Source organism: Centruroides sculpturatus, unplaced genomic scaffold (assembly GCF_000671375.1).
Source record: "Centruroides sculpturatus isolate CEXI.00-Female unplaced genomic scaffold, Cexi_2.0 scaffold68, whole genome shotgun sequence".
Classification (NCBI taxonomy): Eukaryota; Metazoa; Arthropoda; class Arachnida; order Scorpiones; family Buthidae; genus Centruroides; species Centruroides sculpturatus.
Genome location: NW_019384331.1, coordinates 710,846 through 730,549, shown reverse-complemented (window position 1 = coordinate 730,549; position 19,704 = coordinate 710,846). Strand labels below are relative to the sequence as shown.

General features: G+C 24.9%; 1 protein-coding gene across 1 annotated transcript in view; it reads right to left on the bottom strand.

Annotated features, from left to right (window-relative positions):
- Positions 1 to 19,704, bottom strand: part of LOC111629839 (protein sidekick-like) — a 90,793-nt gene that overhangs the window by 47,300 nt on the left and 23,789 nt on the right. The window contains exons 2-12 of the mRNA XM_023373752.1: positions 15,120 to 15,590; positions 13,403 to 13,675; positions 13,023 to 13,307; positions 7,797 to 7,905; positions 7,248 to 7,450; positions 5,807 to 6,085; positions 5,600 to 5,719; positions 4,281 to 4,436; positions 1,804 to 1,947; positions 1,355 to 1,540; positions 305 to 375 (exon numbers count right to left, since the gene is read on the bottom strand). Of these exons, the coding sequence (XP_023229520.1) occupies positions 305 to 375; positions 1,355 to 1,540; positions 1,804 to 1,947; positions 4,281 to 4,436; positions 5,600 to 5,719; positions 5,807 to 6,085; positions 7,248 to 7,450; positions 7,797 to 7,905; positions 13,023 to 13,307; positions 13,403 to 13,675; positions 15,120 to 15,378 (2,085 nt within the window). The 5' untranslated portion in view covers positions 15,379 to 15,590. The remainder of the gene's footprint in view (positions 1 to 304; positions 376 to 1,354; positions 1,541 to 1,803; positions 1,948 to 4,280; positions 4,437 to 5,599; positions 5,720 to 5,806; positions 6,086 to 7,247; positions 7,451 to 7,796; positions 7,906 to 13,022; positions 13,308 to 13,402; positions 13,676 to 15,119; positions 15,591 to 19,704) is intronic.

Below are 19,704 nucleotides of genomic sequence, written 5' to 3'. Positions count from 1 at the left end.
TTTAAAAACTTACTTTCACACTCTAAAAATAAGCTTTGTGTCTATAATTAAGAATAAAAAATTATTTTTTAGTAAAATTTCATAACTTATGTAAATTATGAAGAGCCCTTGACAGCCTTTTTTGAAAACTTCTTATAAACATAAAAAATATTTCAAAAAGAATTGATCACTGCCACTATTTTTAAATTTAACATTTTTCAACTGAAAATTATATTATATAAATATAAAATTCATATTTAAAGCATGGTACATTTTGAGTTCAAAACAACTAAAATTCCATTTCAAATTATTATGAATTAATTACCTGCCACTGCAACATTACAGATGTTGATGATCTTGCTCCTCCAACAACACCTTGTGGTGGTCCGCTGGGTGCTATATAAAAATATTTTTTATATTAATGTAAAATTAAAATATGCCAAAAATCAATAAATATCTTTGAAGATTACAGATTATCAATTAAAAAGCATAGCATACTTATTTTTCTTATTAATATTGAAAAATGATAATTTTGGTTTCAAAGGGCATAAAGAAAGTATATTTATAATGTTTTAGGATCATTTTCAACAGTTTACAATAAAATCCCTTATGTTATAATAAAATATATAGTAGTCAATCAATTTCAATTATATCAAAAAATCAACAAGAAAATGGACTTAATACAAGAATAAATTCTAAAATTCTTTTGCTGTTAATCATTTATGGCAACAAGTAATGAGTTTATCCTGTCCTCAAAAAATTCTGATGACTATGTAAAAATGTGGCATATGCTAATGAGTTTGTGAGAAAGTGAAAGTCAAAAAAGGTCAGGCTAGGCTGTATGAGAGATGAAGAAAGACTTCCTATTGAAATGTCTGCAGCAAATCCACAGTCTGGTTTGTTGTATATAGTCCAACACCATTCTGAGATGCCTTAATCAAAACATGACACTGTTCTTATATACCTTGACAATGAAATGACAATAATTTTAGAAAGTGAAATCTTTAAATCCCAAAAATTGAATAAATGTTCAGATTTCTTCATGAGAGCACTTTTCTAAATCTGTCATCATTTGAAAATGCTACATTACAACTGTCCTTCACTTGTTTCATTTTAACTATTCAATGCTAACAATCAGAGTCATTTCTCAGACTGGCTGCATTGAAATTTACATTAAACAGTATTTTAATTTTTAAACTGTAAACCTTACGAAGTTACTTTTTGACCATCCCATGTATATATTACACACATTAATATATCCAATAACAACTATAGATTTTTATAATATAAAAGATAAAAAGCTAAAAAAACTTTTTTTAAACAAAAAATCTTAATTGTAAAATAAAAAATATTTTGTTCATTATATTATACTAACGTTCAGGAGGCAATGTTATCACTTCTGTTTCTTTGCTAGGATTACCCTCTCCTACTCCATTGACAGCACTCATACGAAACTGGTAACTAGATGCAGGTTTCAAATTGCTTAAAATAGCATATCTCTGAGTACCAGAAATATTTGTTTTAGCAGTTACCCATGGAATTAATGATTCTACATAACCATCTAAATTAAAAAGAAAATAATAACTGTTAAATTTACTAGAAATTATTGAATAAATTTAAAATGATTAGCATCATATCTGCATTGAGTTAATTAATACTGTAGAATCTAAAGTATCATTTGACTAAATATAACTATGAAAAACACCATAAATATACAGCACCATTTAATTTTATCATCGTATTTACATTATTACTATTAATTAACTGAAATAATTTAATTAGATTCTATATAACTTTAATTGATTTCAATAAAATTCTATTTACCTGAAGAAGGAACTGTACGCTTCTGTACAATGTAATTTGTAATTGGACTATTCCCATCAAAACCATTTGACCAACTAATATTAACAGTTTTTGGAAGGGTATTTAATAAATCAACTTTTACATTTGCTGGAGGATGAGGAAGTTCTGTAAAAAAAATAATAAAATAAAATATAGAAATCAAATTTTACAATTTATTAAATATACTTATAAATTTACAAAAACAAATGTTTGAGTTAAAATTACATTTTTTAGAATACAGTTTAATAAAAGTTTAACTTAAATGATTAAAATATTAATTTGAATGATTTTTTATTTTATAATTACAATATGTTTAATTTAAAATTCTTTAAAATTTATTTTCTGTTAGATAATAAATGCTAATATATGTATACAAAGCATGTAATGCATAAAATATTAAAATAATAAATATTTTTAATATTTATTTTATCAATACAAATTTTTATATAATTTTACATGATTTGTTTTTAGATTTTAAATGTATAAATATTGCATCTGTTTATATATAAGCAGTGCCATTATACATAAACAAATTTCTCATTTTTAATTAGTGTTCCTAGAAAAATAAAATTGAAAATTACAAATCGTATGAAATGAATCTGCTGCATATACTTGTAAATGATGAAATCAAATTTTTAAGATATGAATATTTTTATGATTCACCATATCAATATTTTTTTGTTTTTGATTAACTGATTAGCTAGTTTCACTCACAGTAGTAGTACTTTTTTTGTGGTTTTAGGCCCCTTACCGCAGTAGTATGTTATGTAACATAAGTATTAACAATAAAGACATATATAATTCTAAATCAAATAACTTGTGATTATTTAAAAGTTTTTAATGTTCAAAGTTTTTCTTTGCTTCAAATTTTTCAAAGTTTATATTTAAAATGTTGACTTTCAAAATATTTAAGTCTTTATTAATTTTTTCCAAAAAATAAGCTATTTATCATCATTTTTATCTTGAATTATAAAATCTTTAAAATTTGTTGGGAAAACCTAATTATGACTGGCTAGAATAATAAATCATAAAACATCTAAAAAATTTCATACTAGTAAAAAGGAATTATTGCATTTGAAAAAAAAAACCAATTAAAAAATTTCAATCATCTTCCTAAATGTCACATAATAGAAAATAACCATAGCCATCATAAAATTCATAGGTAGAATAATAACATTTGATAATAGTACAAAAAAGTATTTTTAAAAAATTTTTCTAAATATTTCTGGATATTTGAACTAATATGGATTTTATTTTTAAAGTTTATGTTACTGGATAAACAGATAAGATAACATTTGTTCTTGAACAAGTAATGACAACTATGCCACAACTTGTTCTTCTGACTGGAAACTTTCTTTCAATGCCAACTGAAAGATGCATTCTGATTTCAAGAACATCAAAATGTAAATTTTGATTTCCAGTTATAAAAATTTAAATAATGGATAATTTAAATATATGAAAAATTAGTTATATAAATTGTTCCAATGCTTGAAAGTGTAACTCCATAATGTTCTACTGGAAATTCTTTTTATTTAGTTATTAGATTTTAATAAGTTTTGAAGGATCCGATGATGAACTGATCTGGCTCAAATAGCATTTTATACTACAAAATAAAAAGGACCTCTGTATATTTATTCCAGAAATGTAGGTATTATATAAGGTTTGTTCATGTATTGCATTTTAATTAATAAACCTGCCAGTTTTTATATAATAATTTTCTAATATTTCAAAAAACATCAAATTTTTCAAATTAAACATGAATACATACATTATATTGTATATAAATTTGTTTCTTTCTAAATGGTTAATGAAATAATAAATCTGTGTAATAGAAGTCTCACTTTAAAAAAGTAAAAATCAATGTACGCATACTATCTGTCATAATTTTTTTTATGTTTTTAAATTTAATTTTTTCCATTTTTCACTCTTTCTGTCCAGCAGACACTAATAAATCAACTAAAATTTTGAATTACTCTAAAAATAATTTAAAGAATTCTGTATATAATACAAATGACTCAATTCTAAAGTTTATCATTTTATGCGAATATAAAAATTCTTGGCCCTTTTTCAAAGATCACTCTGAGATACACAATTCATTCCTATCATCATTCAGGATGGATTACTTTTTTTATATTTAAATAAAAAACCAGGATTACTCTTATTCTTGTATTTAAATTTACTTCTCAGATAAATGAATTTTTTAAAATTTTAAATTATGGTTTTCTTTTTATATAAAAATATATGAATGTTTTTCTTAATTTCAAAATTCTTCTTCACTATTTGTCAACTTTTACTACTATGTTTTTTTTGACAATAATAATCTCTCAATAAGAAACAAAATTAACAGAAATATCAAAGAATTTACTGAATTAAAAAACTAAAAAGTTAAAAAGAAATGTAAAAACTACATAATTATATGAAGTATTATATTACACCTATTTAAAAAAAAGTAAAAATACCTAAAACATTGAGATATGCATGACCAGAAATTGAACCACCACTATTAATTCGAATACAGGTATACTTTCCAACATCTTTTGATTCTATAGATGCTATTAATAAATTTCCATTTTCCAAAATTTGTATTCTTCCTGAACTATGCATTATAGTAGTATCTGTAAAATAATACATATTAAAAATATTGCATAATTTAATAATATAAATTAACTCTCTTTTTTTAAAATTCAGTTATACAAGTAAAATTTTGTTAAAACTGTAAATTTTCTACTTTGAATTTCAAAATAGAACTAGCTGTAGCTTCCTATCCACCTACAATCTTCTTGTGAAGAAATACAAAAAAATTATTATCTATACTAATATTATAAAGAGGTAATGTTTGTAAGTTTGTATGCAAGTGCTAATCTCCGAAACTACTCATCCAATATCAAAAATTCTTTCACCAATATTTAGAATGGAACTTCAGGGTGGACATAGGCTGTATATTATTCCATTAAATATTCATATAAATTAAAAGATATCATCTAGGGTTAAGGCTTTTATGTCCAACAGATGGCGCTATGAGTACGATGCCCTAAGTTTGCTTTTCTGTGAGGCATTATGCTTTTCTGTGAGGATAAACTAAAGCAGATCATCTTCTATCTATCTATATAAATAAAAATGTAATGTTCGTTTGTTCCTACCAATTCCTTTGAAATTTTGACACAATGCTGCATTCGAATACACACGTGTTTTTATATAATATACGTGTCGAAATTTCCGTCACTGGGGGAGATGGACAGGATTAAGGCTTACCGTAAAGAACTCTGCTTCTATTTATACTATTTTAGATGCGGTTTTTTGCGTTTTAATAGGGTATGTCAACAGAATATACACTAAAAAGGAATTTTTTTACAGTCTCCCCGCGGGGGAGAGAGAGAGGATTAAGGTTTACCATAAAGAACTTGGCTTCTATTATACTATTTTAGATGCGGTTTTTTGCGTTTTTTATTGCGTTTTAATAGGGTACATCAAGAGAACGTACAATAAGAAGGAATTTTTTGAAAAATTCTCCCCCCTCCATGGGGGATGTGTTATACATTTATAATAGATACATTTTGAGCCAAAACAATGCATGGCGGGGTCTGCTAGTAGAATATACAATGAATTGATTTTAAAAATTTTTGTATAAAACAAAATTGTAAAAGTGGAAGTATTACTTATGCATTAAATTAACAATTGAATACCAATTAATTAAGTAGATAATTCTGTATCTTAAATCTATTACAAGTTTAACAATAAGTTTGAGATTTATTCTAATTAGAATTTTATAACTATTTACCATTAAATATCCATGTGGTGTTAGGAAGGGGAGCACCAATGACTTCACACTTTATTTCAGCATCTTTACCATCTAAAATTGTTACATTTTCAGGTGAACGAGTAAAAACTGGAGGTGATGCTAAAATAGATTATAAAAAAATGATATTCATATTTTTACTTATATTTACATTGCTTAATTACATAAATATTTAGAAATTTATATTACTTTTAACATGTAACCAAGTACTAGCAGAAACATCACCAGCTTCATTTTTTGCCACACACTGAAATATTCCAGAATCTTCTGTGACCAAATTATCAATTTCCAAATAACCATTCTCAGAAATATGATATCTATTTTCAGGCAAGGATTTAATTAATGCAGCATTTCTATACCAGGATATCTGTGGTGATGGATTACCTTGTGATTCACAAGGCAAGGAGACTCTCTGTGTTATTTCAGAAACTGTTTCTCCTTGTGGTGGTAGAGTTATTGTAGGAGGTACTAAAAATATACATTTAATTTTGTAAAATATATTTAAAAAGTTAAAATTACTATTGACAATTAAGTGAATAAACATTGAAATCTAATTACCTACTTACTTGTAATTAAACTATTAATTGCGATATTTATTAATTTAAAACTAAAATATTTATAAATATAAAAAGAATGTTTATATAAAGAAAAGGTATTTAATTTAAAGTATATGCCATATTTTCATTATCTTGCATATAAAATAAATTTTATTAATTTCATTTGAAGGTGTAGAAGAGACTAAGATCCCAATATTAATAAAGAGAGATTAAACAATTTACAATCTAATTTGTAGCATGAATTAAAGCAAAAATGCATTGTTAAAAGTACATCCTCAATTTTTATTTAAAGATTTATAAAAATAGATTTTCTCAAATGCATGTTAGATATTTTTATTTTACTTGGTTTCTTGGTTATTCATTAATCTTTTAATGTAAGGTACCAGTGAACAAGAACTATATAAATATATTAATATTAATAACAAATTACAAATTGAATAAATATATTAATATTTATTTAATTTGTAACTTTTTACAAACAAAAAAGCAAAAAGAACACAACAAACTCTGAAGTTTCCACAAACTTCTTAAATTGTTAATTTTTGCAATCATTATTTAGACAATAAACATCTCCACATAATTTTTGCAATCATTATTCAACCATATTCAACATAATTACTATCATTAAATTTTCATCATGTGGCTTTAAATCAAAAATTTTTTCTCCTGATCTTTATTTGAGTTGTTCATTCTTTTCACAACTTTCAAGAATTTTCATTTAAAAATAAGATACATACTTTGATAATTTATCCACATTACAAAGTATAAACAATTTTATAGTCTCTCTCTTGCACATTAAACAAGTTGTTTAAAATAAAAAAAAAACAACCACCAGTTAGTTGCATTTTTGATTTTAAACAGCTTGTTCCCCCAAAATTAAGTTTTGTATGTTTTACAATCTCAGAGGGTGTTAAAACTCAAGCTTCATTCTTAATCTCTCTTTTAACATCTTATTTTTAGTTTCTAAATATATATATTTATCCATAAATAATATACAACAATATCATTTCTATAAAATTATCAGTACCAAATGAATAACACATGAAAAAATTACTAATAGATAATTAACTTACTATACACTGATACTTTGGCAGAACTTCTAAGTGGTTCTTCAATTAATCTATGATAAATCTGACATTCATATATTCCCTCATGAGGAGTTCCTATATTGGTAAGTGTGAGAGATCTATTCCAAGGGGAAAGAATATAAGATAATCCTGTTAAATGAATGTCGCGTCCATCTTTTTTCCAGATTGTGTTTATTTCTTCAAGTGGTCTAAAAATAAATATATTTTGAAAATCTTGTATGAAAATCCATTATCAAACATATTCATCAGCTTCATTTTATAATGAAAACTTTTACTTATTGTATGTAGTTTTGAAAAATTCTTAATGCAATTAAATGGAAATTAGCAAACAAAATAAATAAATTTAAATTCAAAATTAAAGTTTAATAATTAAGATACTATTGTAGTTTGTAATGCACTCTAATGTTACTCATTTTAATTCTCAATGAATAAAAGTAAAAATGGAAATATCTAAACAGTGATCAATAAAATCAATAATTCAGCATTACAATAAATAAAATAAAATAGTTAAAATTATTTAAATGTATTTATTACCTGGCATTTGCAATACATTCTAAAGAAGCTGGATATGTTCCTTGAGTAAAAATGGAATCTTTTGGCGAAATAATAATTTTTGGAGCAATAGGATTATTAGTTTCATTTGCTAGAAGAAAATATAACACAGTTTTAATAAATAATTTAATAAAAAACAAAATAAACAAACAAGTATTACTAATAAATTTATAAATTATTATATTTTAATAATTGATGCATTCATTAGTAATACTTTAAAATTAAGTTCTTAAATTAAATTTTATTATTAAAAAAAAATCACAGTAAACATAATGTATCTTCATTTATAATAGGCAGATTTTTATGTGAATTTGATTTTTTTAAACTGTCTGTTTTAATACTGAAGAGATTACATCAAATTGATGTAAGCATGCACTAACTGAACCAATCAATAAATAAATATCAGTATTCACTAGATTTGCACAAAAAATAATTTCCTGCTATAAAAATTTCTATTATAAATCTCAAATTCATTTCTACATATGGATGAATTAATTAAACCAGCAAATAACTATAATTACAAATAAAGAATGTGAACATAATTATTTAAATTTCTTTGTGTATCATACTTGTTTTCTTAAATGCTAATTATACAGTACAAACAATGATCATCATTGATATTTATATCAAGAATCACTGTACCATTCTATATAATCAATAGATGTTATTAAATTTAACAGAATAATTTATCATTTTCTATATAATATGTATTTTTGAAGTTACCATATTTTTGCTTTATAAGAAGCTTTGTCGTATACATCCTTCATACTGAAGCTTTGTCGTATACTTTTTTTGGGAAAAAATATTCTTCACTGTATAAGATGTATTTGGCTTATAGGACACAACCTAATTTTCAAATAAATTTTAGGTATAAAAAAAGTACATCTTATAAGGCAAAAAATATGGTATTTAATTGATTATCTGAAATGATCTAACACATATTTCCAAATGAACAGCAAAATTAGAATTCCAGAAGTAAAGATTTTAAAAATATTTTCCATTTTATAAAACAGTGTTTTGGTAACTTTTTAAGTTGGCAACATTTTACAATAATAGAACCTATATATAGAATAATTATCTGTGATCTACAGTGTTGCAAAATAAAAAATTTCTCAATATTCTACAATATTTGCAAAAAACTAACAAGTTCCAGATTAATCAAATTTATTCATAACAGTTTATTTCAATAAATTAATTATTTATAATTATTATAATTAAATCAAACTTTAATAGAAAATTATAAAGATTCTGAATAAGTTTTATTACTTACCTTTTAAAAATTTATTTATTTTAATATAATAAAAACTATATTGTGCTCAAATACACAACTATCAAATAACACCATTTTATTTTTTACTATGAAATAATATCTGAATTTATATAGAATGGAATCATTACATTTTTAAAAAATTCATTACTAAAGTGGACTTTATTTACATCAACAAATAAGGATGTATCTTTACAACCTATTTGCATCTTTGTTTATATCAAGTATTTGTCAGATGAAGCAGACCATTGTATAGAATTATATACAATTGTACAATAGTCTGTTTCATTTTTATAAAATATAATGAACAAATCCTAACAGGATATTAAAATCAAAACATTATTAGTATAAACTGTTCAATAACTTACATCTTTGGATTCTATAAAAAAAAAGTTAAAAAATATTTAATTCTAAAATGTTATAAATTGTCTGTTCAAGTTTTAACATAAAGAAAAGACATTTACATGTACTTACTAAAAAATGTTTGTATTAATAAAGTGTATTTTGAAATAAAAACGGAATTTTTTTTCTGCAATAAGAACTTATCATTGCCATTAACAATCTTAATATCATATCTAAATAACATATCCAAAAGTAATATATGAAGATTTGCCAACATAATGCACAAGTTAATGAGCAGTGTATTCATGAGAGCAACATTTTAACACATGTTTAATTATTAGTGTCAATATGTTTTATAGCTTCATTCAGTTATTTGCCAAGGAAGCAAAAAAAATAAATTTTAAACAAAAAATTGTAACCAAAATTCTGTAATAAAATTGGATGTTCTCAAATTACTGCTCATTCAAAAAGTTTACATGATGTAATATTCATTAGACTGATTAACTATATTTGCATATAAAAATATTTTATATATGAAATATATAAAAAGAAAACTTAAGCTGTACAATATACATCCAAGGTAATCTTAATGGACAGTTAATTTAGAGACAATAGTTTTTAAACATTAAATAAAAGATTTTCTTTTAAATGAATTAAAACAGAAAATACATTTACTTAATATATTACATAATTAGAATAAAAGCAGATAGACTCCACAACTTTATTGAACAACGAAAATAATTTTTCATGCCAATTTGTCAACAAATCATATAGCTGACTGAGATTAATACAGTTTCATATAAGCTGTAAATTCAATATTTTAATTTAAAACTTAAAAAATTTTTGTTTGTTTTGGAAACATTATATTATTCTCCAGAATTCTGAATATAATAATTTATTGACTTAAAAGTTAACTAAAAAAATCAAAATTCACACAGACTATGACTGGATTAAGTATTAAATTACTTAATCCAGTATATTAAATAATTCACTCTATAAATGAGCATTTTTCAATATGGTAAAAAAATTGAGTATATTTTGCAATTTAAATATTTATTATCTGGAGGCTACACAGAAGTTGATTCAAATATATGTATAAATTTGGAATATAACCATATTACTTATTACTCATCACTCAGTGAATTTTGGTAATTAACTCCAGGTTAATAAATTTATATATAATGTATCCCACTGAGTATGAATAATATGGCCAGTTGAATGCTATTTAGATACTAAGCACCTCTGATCATCATAACTGCAAAAGGAAAAATTTAAATTTAAAATATTTCAAATTTAAATTCCTTGAAGTCTATTTTATTCAGATAGCTATAAATATTCAATTTAATCTATGTTATTAGCATGTTCACAGTGTTACGAGGCACATGTGACTCGTACAAACATGTCTAGTTAGGGCGACAGACATAATTGCTTGTTTTTCCGTGGTGGCGCATATGTTTTGATAACATAATTCTACAAACATCATACAGTGGTACCTCAGGATACGAACGCCCCACGATACGAAATTTTCAGGATAGGACATGAAATTTGAACATATTTTTGCTCCACGATACAAACAAAAACTCACCATACAACATTACATTAGTTCGCAGCACATTTTTTATTCACTTCTGTTCATTGGTCTCAGTCCACGTGTTTGCTTCGTCATGGAAGAATCTCGCTCGATAAAGGAAATCTTGAGGTATTATCAGAAAGTGACTGATTTTATTGAAAAGAAACATCCCAATAAGGTTTACACTGGCCGTATTGCTGCTCGGAGTAATGACATTTGCCTAAGTCATTTTAGAAACATTTTAAAAAGTAGGCAAAGCCAAACCTCTTTGGATAGATATTTTACCAAGCGACCTCTATCCAGTGAAAGTGCTGGTGGAAGTGAAGGAAGGAAAGCAAAAAGCAGTGAATTAAAATTTTTAAAAAATATATAAAACAACACTAATTTTTTAATCTTCTCTAAGTTATTGTTACATTATGTTATGTAAGTTAAGTTTTAGTATCATTTCCCTTCTCCCTCTCCTCCGCCACCAGCTTACACCTCCACCATCGTCTATCTTCAAATAATAATTGATAAAAAAAAATGTACTTTTATTTGCACTTTATGCAAATAAAAGTACATTTTTTTTATCAATTATTATTCTGTTATGGTTATTTATACATTTACAACTACAAAATGCATTTTTCAGTGTTTTCCTTACTATAGTTATTTTTTTTTTAATGTACAACTTATCTTTAATTTGAGTGTGTTTTTCGTGTTGGAATGAATTATTTGGTTTTACATGTAATCATATGGGGAAAAATGATTCACTTTACGAAATTTCATGATACGATCTCAGTTTCGGAACGGATTAATTTCATATCCTGAGGTACCACTGTACTTGATATATCGATATTATTTTATTAGGTGCAATAAAATATATTAATTTAATAGTACAAGGCACATGTGACTCATACCATCCTGTATTAAAATAGGCTACGAGTCACCTGTGACTCGTAATGCCCAGCAGCTGCATAAGTGTTTATCTACTGATGCCATGAATGTGTTAAGATGATGACAATCAAAACTGTAAACAAAAATATTTATTCAAATATAAACAATATTTGAAAATCTGAGTTTTAAATGCTCTTATTTAAAATTGACAGGTTTTCATTTCTTTTCCTATCTCATTGGTCAAAAAAGGCTTATTAACAAGTTTTACCTCATTTTTTTGCTAAAGTGATTTTTAACATTAATTGAGTTGTCTTCTGAAGTTATTATCTTATGTTCATATATCTGAAGTTTTATATGGATTGTTAAAGTTCTACAAATAATTTGAATTTGAGTATGGTTGCAGTAGAAATACAAATTTCACTAATGAAAATTGTTTACTTTTAGTTTTTGTCATTGTCATTAGATAAAACTGATAAATTTATTTTTACAAAAACTTACTGATGAGAAAAAACAATTATTTTCTTGTCATTAGTTATATCTTAACACTGTATTTCATTTTATAGTATATTTTAAAGCCTGATAATAGAATAGGAAGTAATTAATTTTCTCAAATATAAGTGACAAAAAGAGAATCAAAACTTAAAAATTATATCTTTAATATGACATTGACAAAAATCACTTGATAATGTTATCTCTAGTGGTAGACATTTTCCACCATAAATTAAATATACCAATTTTGCCAGTTGGTGCTTGCCCAAATTCAAAATTAATAAACTTGGATAATTTAGGATTACATTGTTGCAACAGCAAAAATTTAAATGATTTGAAACAAAATAAGGAAAATTATCAATAAATAACACAGGCTTTATAAAAAATGTTGTGATAAAATAAATTTTATAGTTCAATAATTCTTGCACAGTTTTAAGTAAAAATCAATTTTTTTTCATACTTGATTGCTTACTGTTCTTGCTTTTTTTTTCTAATTTTTTTAATTAACTTTTTTCTCCCCATCATTTTTGACAGGTTACAGTTTGTCAACTAACTAATAACAAGCAATCAAACAGTAATTATCTGCTAAATAGGCTATTTAGTTTTTATTTTCTTTCAGGAAATTTATAAAGTTACATTAAAAATAAAACAAAGCTTTAAAACATACCTATTATTATGAGTGTAATAATAGGTCCTGATTTTTCCTGACCAATTTGAGTATTGGTTAGCAATGCTTGATATTGTCCAGAATCTTCCGGTTCAACAGATAGTATAACCAAATGATTTTCTCCTGTAATAACATATTTACTTCCATGTAGTCTGCCTTTACCTATACGCTGCCAAGTCACAGTTGGAGGAGGTATACTTTCTACTTCTGGAGGAATTAACAAAGCAGCATGGCCTTGCTCAATAGTAATAGTTTTATTTTCTACATTTTTAGGATCATTAATATCTAATAAAAAAAGTAATTAAATTAGAAGAAATGTTTACTAGAAATTATTATTGTAAACAAATAATTTAATTAATAATTAAATAAATAAAACATACAAGCAACAGTTAAGGCAGTTTTTTCACTGAAGATAGCACCAACATTGTTATGAGCAATACACTGATATATTCCTTCATCAGTTTTTGTAATTTTTGATATTCGAAGTAAAGGATCATGTGAAAAATTTCCTAATGATTGACCATTTTTTAACCATTTATATTCAGGCGGAGGAAAACCTATAGCTTGGCACTGCAGTATTTTTGACTGATTTTCTGTCACAATTCCTCCAGTAAATGATGGCTGCACTACAAAATGAGGAGCAGATTGTTGTTCTATAAAGTAAAATTTAGAATTAAGAATTTTAATTTAAAAAAAACAAATTTAATTATTATTAATATGCAATTTTTAAAAAATAGTTTAACGTTTTGAGACAAAATATTAAATTTTACATTCCATAAAAATATAATGAAATTAATTTTTTTATTATATTAAAAATAAAGTATTTCTTTGATTAAAAATTTATCTAGTCCAGCAGTTTCCAACTTATGTTCTGTAAAATCCTAGGGTTCAACTGATAAAATTTTGGGTTCTGCAATGAAATTAGTTTTGAGCTTTAATAAATAGTTTAAAAATAGGTATGACAAATTTATTTAGTTCCAAAAATTATTAATATTTCATTAGGAACAGGGGACCTAAGTGCACACTGTACAACTCATATTTGTTGAAAGTAAAACCCATCAAATTCAGTGGCGAGAGAATTGAATCATTCATTTGATTCTTTCCTGTGTATTCGATTCTTTGAATTGAAAAAAATAGCTTTCATTCCTGTTGACTGTGCCGGACAGTAACAATACATAACAAACGTTTTGAATATTTGAGTGTTCATTAGCAATTTGCAAAATCAAATGCATTCAATTCTCCCACCAATTGAGCTGCACATCTCCTGATGAAATAATCTGCAAAAATTAATCCCTACAATAATTATTAGTTTGAATTATTATTATTTACTTTTTCATTATTTATCTGTTTTTTTTTTTAATATGTTAAATAAATTTAGTTTTAATTTTTTGATTTATTGTTTTATTTATAATCAGTAAAAATTGTCAGGTTTCAAAGCTTTTATTAAGGTGAAAAGACTTCAGTGATTAAAATAAGTTGGAAACTACTGATCTAGTCCATTATTTTTAAAGGAATTGTAATTGTATGCATTTATTAAGACATTTATATTATTATAATTATTAATAAATATTTAAAATTTATTGAAATGTTTTAAAAATTGGTAATTTTATAAATATGACATAGAAGAGAATTATGCAAATAAATAATGTTTGAAACATTCTTACCAGGTTAAAATGGCATTATATTTACAAAATCATCAAAATTTATAAAAATTTGCATTTTTACATATAAAATGTTGATCAAACTCATTGAAAGTTTTGTTCAGTAAAGATTTTTTAATAATGAAGGATAAGGTGGTAAGCCATCACCACCTATAAACAAATGATGATTTTCTTACTAAGTATAGCTTTTTACAGCTGTAAAATAGAATTTTTTAATGTGGATCACAGCATTTTGTGCAACATATTATTTTCAATAAAGTAATAATTTCAGAACAGACTGAGAAAATTCTTAAAATTAAATATCAGGTAATCAAAGTGGTCTTTTATAAAATTAGCAATTCTTAAAACATTCCTGTATTTTTTCAAATATCTTCCTCGATAATGTAATTAATTAAATATATAAGCATTTATTAAAAAATATAAATGAATACAATACCTGCTTGAATCAACAATGAACTTAAAATCAAAATTAGCTGCACATAAAATAATGGACAGAATTCTACAATATGTATAAAAAACCTAAAACACAACATCACAATTTTACTAACAAAACATAAAAAATCATATAATGAACACATTAATAATGTTTTGTAAAGCAAGACTTCATCATAAAAACTTTTCAAGATGAATGAAAGTTTGTGTCTTCTACGCAGAGTCCAATCATAGTTCATTTTAAAAATACAGAAAAATCTCATTCTGTAGAAGCAAATCTTCTGCTAAATCAGTAGTAATTTGAGCAAACATTTAAATAAAATATCAAAAAAAAGGAGTATTTGTTAAAATGGAATGTTTTTCTAAATTTTCAGTTGTTTTCATATGGTATATTTAACGTGGTTCAATATTTTGGCATATTATGTTAATTTGATTTCATTATTTGGAACATCATCAATTCTTTCTTCTGTCTCATCTGCAACATATAAAAATAAACTTTATCACAATCCATATTTAATATTTAGTAATTAAAAAAATATATTTAATAAATCTATTATAAATTATAAAACTATTATTTACAGATTATTACATAAAAAATTAAAGTATATTAATAAAATTAGAAAATAAATACAGGTTAATCATCATCTAAATATTGCAATGTAACATTATTACACAAATAACAATAATATAATATATTTCCTTTTAATATTAAAATTGATTAAATAAGCATTATTTTGTATAATATATGCAAAGATTTTAAAAATGACTTCTTTTTAAATCTTAACTAATATTTTTATACAACGCATTATATTTTACATAAAAAGTAATGTTGAAATCTGAGTCATTCAAGATGTTACATTCAGCCATAAAAATCAAGCCAAATACATAATTTCAGATATATTTTTTCAGATTTTCATCCAATTAATCAATTTATAAACAGTGCTATAGATGCAGTTTTACTTGTTTTAAAAATATATTGTTATTTTTTAACTATAAAAATCACACATTTAAACAGTTTCCAACAAGATTTTTATCTAATCATATATCTAATTATATAGTCTTAATCATCCTAATCTATATATGAAGATTATCAATTGATATAATCAGAATGAATGTCTCTTTTATCTAGATAATTATACATTTACACTAATAAAACAAATATTTATCTTTTACATTTATTGCTATCTTGTTTTTATAAAAAAAAAAAAGACAAATCATAATGATTCTAGGTCAAAAATATTTAAATTTAAAATCATTATTGAAGTTTAACTAAATACATCTATATACTTTTCTATTTAAAAAATAATAAATTGAAATAATTACTTATAAACATGTTTAACAAGAACATACAATATTGAAATCTACAGTGTGTCTCACTTAAAATTGGCTGGCCAACTGAAATGATGAAACATTAGTGATGTGAATACAAGAGAAAAGAGAAAAAAATGCTAGTAAATCACAATTACTTATTCATATATAATTATACATTAGCATAGGTATACTTAATTTAGCTTCTGGAACTGATGTAAACATAATATATTGGAAATATTTGGTTAAATATTAATCACTGCTAATTTTAAATTAGTTTTGATGTGAGTATGTTAGCTGGTTTCTTGTTTTAATTTTTAGTAAATTCAATGCAGTAAAACATACATAAGTTGTAGAAAATAATGTTTGAATTTTTGCTGCATACTTCCTTAAGCCAGGAAATCAATATATTTATTCATATTTTATGTGACACAGGCCACAAAAAATATTAATGTGGGCCATCCCTGACTGACAGCATGTTTTGTATGTTTTTGTATGCTTAAATAATGTTAAAATAATGTTTCTAGTAAGTGTCTTTTGCCTAAATTCATTTGTATTGTTTCCAATGAGTGGCCAATTTTATATTATGGGGCACCATTTATAATAATATCAAAATAAATTCATTGCTGCTTCAAAAACAAAAAAAAAAAAAAATTGTCAAAAGTACTTTAAAAAGTTTTAATAACCATTTCATTAATTTTCAACATTAATGCAATGGTTATTAAGGCAATGATAAGCTAGGTTATCATTGCCATAATAGCCTAAAAAGAACCTAACCTCAAAAGGTTTTGTTACATATGTCAATCAACAAACTATATAGAATCTCTCAAATAAACAACATATTTCTATCAGTACATTGGTGGAACAAAGTGGTCTTTGACCATAGGGTTCATCACTGACTGTATTAGCTCAATATCCTTGTTAGATCTTTATATACATAAAACATCCCTGATATTATCTTTTCATGTTTTCTACATTTAATTTAATCCATATAATTATTCCAATAATCTCCTGCCCTGGCTACATTAATGCCCTAATATGTTGCATCTACTTATATTCCTTCTAACAAAGATTAGTGAACAAGGAACTGAATTACATTAGAATGGTAGTCACAAAGATGGAATATCTTTTAGTGAAATTTAACTACCTTAATGACAGTAAAAACATTATTCCTGCTTTCCACTCTGCATTAATGTTTTTCTTTACTAATTACAGGTAAATTTCAGTTTTTAAAAAGATTAAATTAATATTCCAAATGAGTGTTTTTAATTTAATTAAATGAGTGTAAATTTTAATAAATAATTTATTATTCTTTATGTCTTCTACCATAGAGTTTTCATTAACATTTATACCAGGAATGTAACCAAATCCAAATTATACTAATAATCAAATAAATGATAGTATTATTATTGAATGAGCAAGAATATCATTGAAGTATAAGTACAGTAAGACCCCACTTAACATGGGGATGTGTTCCTAGACAACAAAGTACTAAACAAAACAGCATTAAATGAGGTAATTTTAACATAGAGTAAATGGGGATAGGGGAACATGAGACCAAAAATAAACAAATATTACTTTAATTTTAAGTTATTTTTATATTAATTTGTATAATAATATGTGTTAAATAACACAAACATGCACACAGAAATGTAAATTCATTTTTTGTGATAAAAATCTTTACTTTTCTGAAATTTCCATATTTTTTTTTTATTGCAAAAAAAAAAAACCCGGAAATTAAGATTAGTTGTGAAGTTTCATTTGTCGCTTTTTTTTCCTTAAGCAAATGTCGGTAGCAGAAGATTGCATTCAAACATCTCGTTTTGCTTTTGCACTCCTTTCAAAATCTGGATCATTTGCTACAATTTCATCAACAATATCGGTTATCATTACCAAACTTTTACTAAGGAAATCTGTAGAGAAATTTTTTGGGCTCCTCGTTTTCAGAATCTCTATTTTCCAGTTCTACACAAATTCCTTGTTCTGCCAGTTCATGAAGGTCGTCATTGGTAAGGCTCTCGCCAGAAACCTGCATTAACTCCTCAATATCCTGATTGTCTACATCTCCTAGTCCTGCAGTATCAATTAGGTTAGCAATTTGGTCAACATAACAACATAGAGATAGGCTTTTCTCGTTGAGAATCCTTGGATACCACCTTCAGCCATAACTTCTTCCAAACTTTATTCGTGCATTTATCAGTTAATTCTTGCCAAGCAAAGTTGATATTGCCTATGGCATCCATGATGTATATTTTTTCCAAAATTGCACTAAACAAGCATAGATTTAAAGAAAGTACACCTTTTTGCCTTCGTTTGCTGATTGGTTCATGTTCGTAAATAATCATATTATATACAAATCAATGAAATGACATGATAATTTAGATCAGCGTAAATTTTGAGCTTTTTTAAGGCTTCGAACAGACTGTTATATCAAATTAGTGTTAAGCGAGGCAGCATCAAGTGGGGTCTTACTGTATATTATTGAATAAGCCAGATTAATCTACCATAAAATCAATGTTAATTTTTACTTTAATATAATTTACTACATATTTTATTTTTGTATAAATGAAATGTAATTACTTCCATTTAAAAAAATTCAATAGCATTGAGCTGGACTTCCACCATCATGGCCATTGACTAATCAGGTGAGGTTACAACACAGCTTAAAAAAAAATATGTTCAATTAAGAGAAATACTCATGAAACTATTCTGTTCCAGAACTTTAAAAAATACTGTATACTATTTTCATTTTCCAATCCAATGTTTATTCTTTTGTTTCAATGTTAATTAATTTTAGTCAGTTTTCCAGTTAATAAATTAGTATTTCTTTTCTTGATAAATTTGTCATTTATTTTATTTGTGACAATATATAAACCTCTAAATAAAATAGTTCATTTACAGTTGACCCCCTATAATACTGTTGATTTTTCCGTTTTATATGAATTCCATGTTGTACAAGTCGCTTAGATTTTACAGATACGTGTGCCGGGCTGTGAACGGCTCACGTATTTGTAAAATTCAAGCAACTCGTACAACATGGAATTCATATAAAACGGAAAAATCAACAGTGTTATAGGGGGTCGACTGTATAATAAAAACAAAACAAAACGAAAATATTAATTGTTTCATCCGTATTTTTAAAAATGAAAGTATTTGAATGTAAAAACAAGGACAAGAATTCAATTATAAAATACTATCAGAAACTACTATAACAATAACATATAATAAATATAGAATTATTACTTAATTTTACATAAATTATTTATATTTTTAAACAGAAA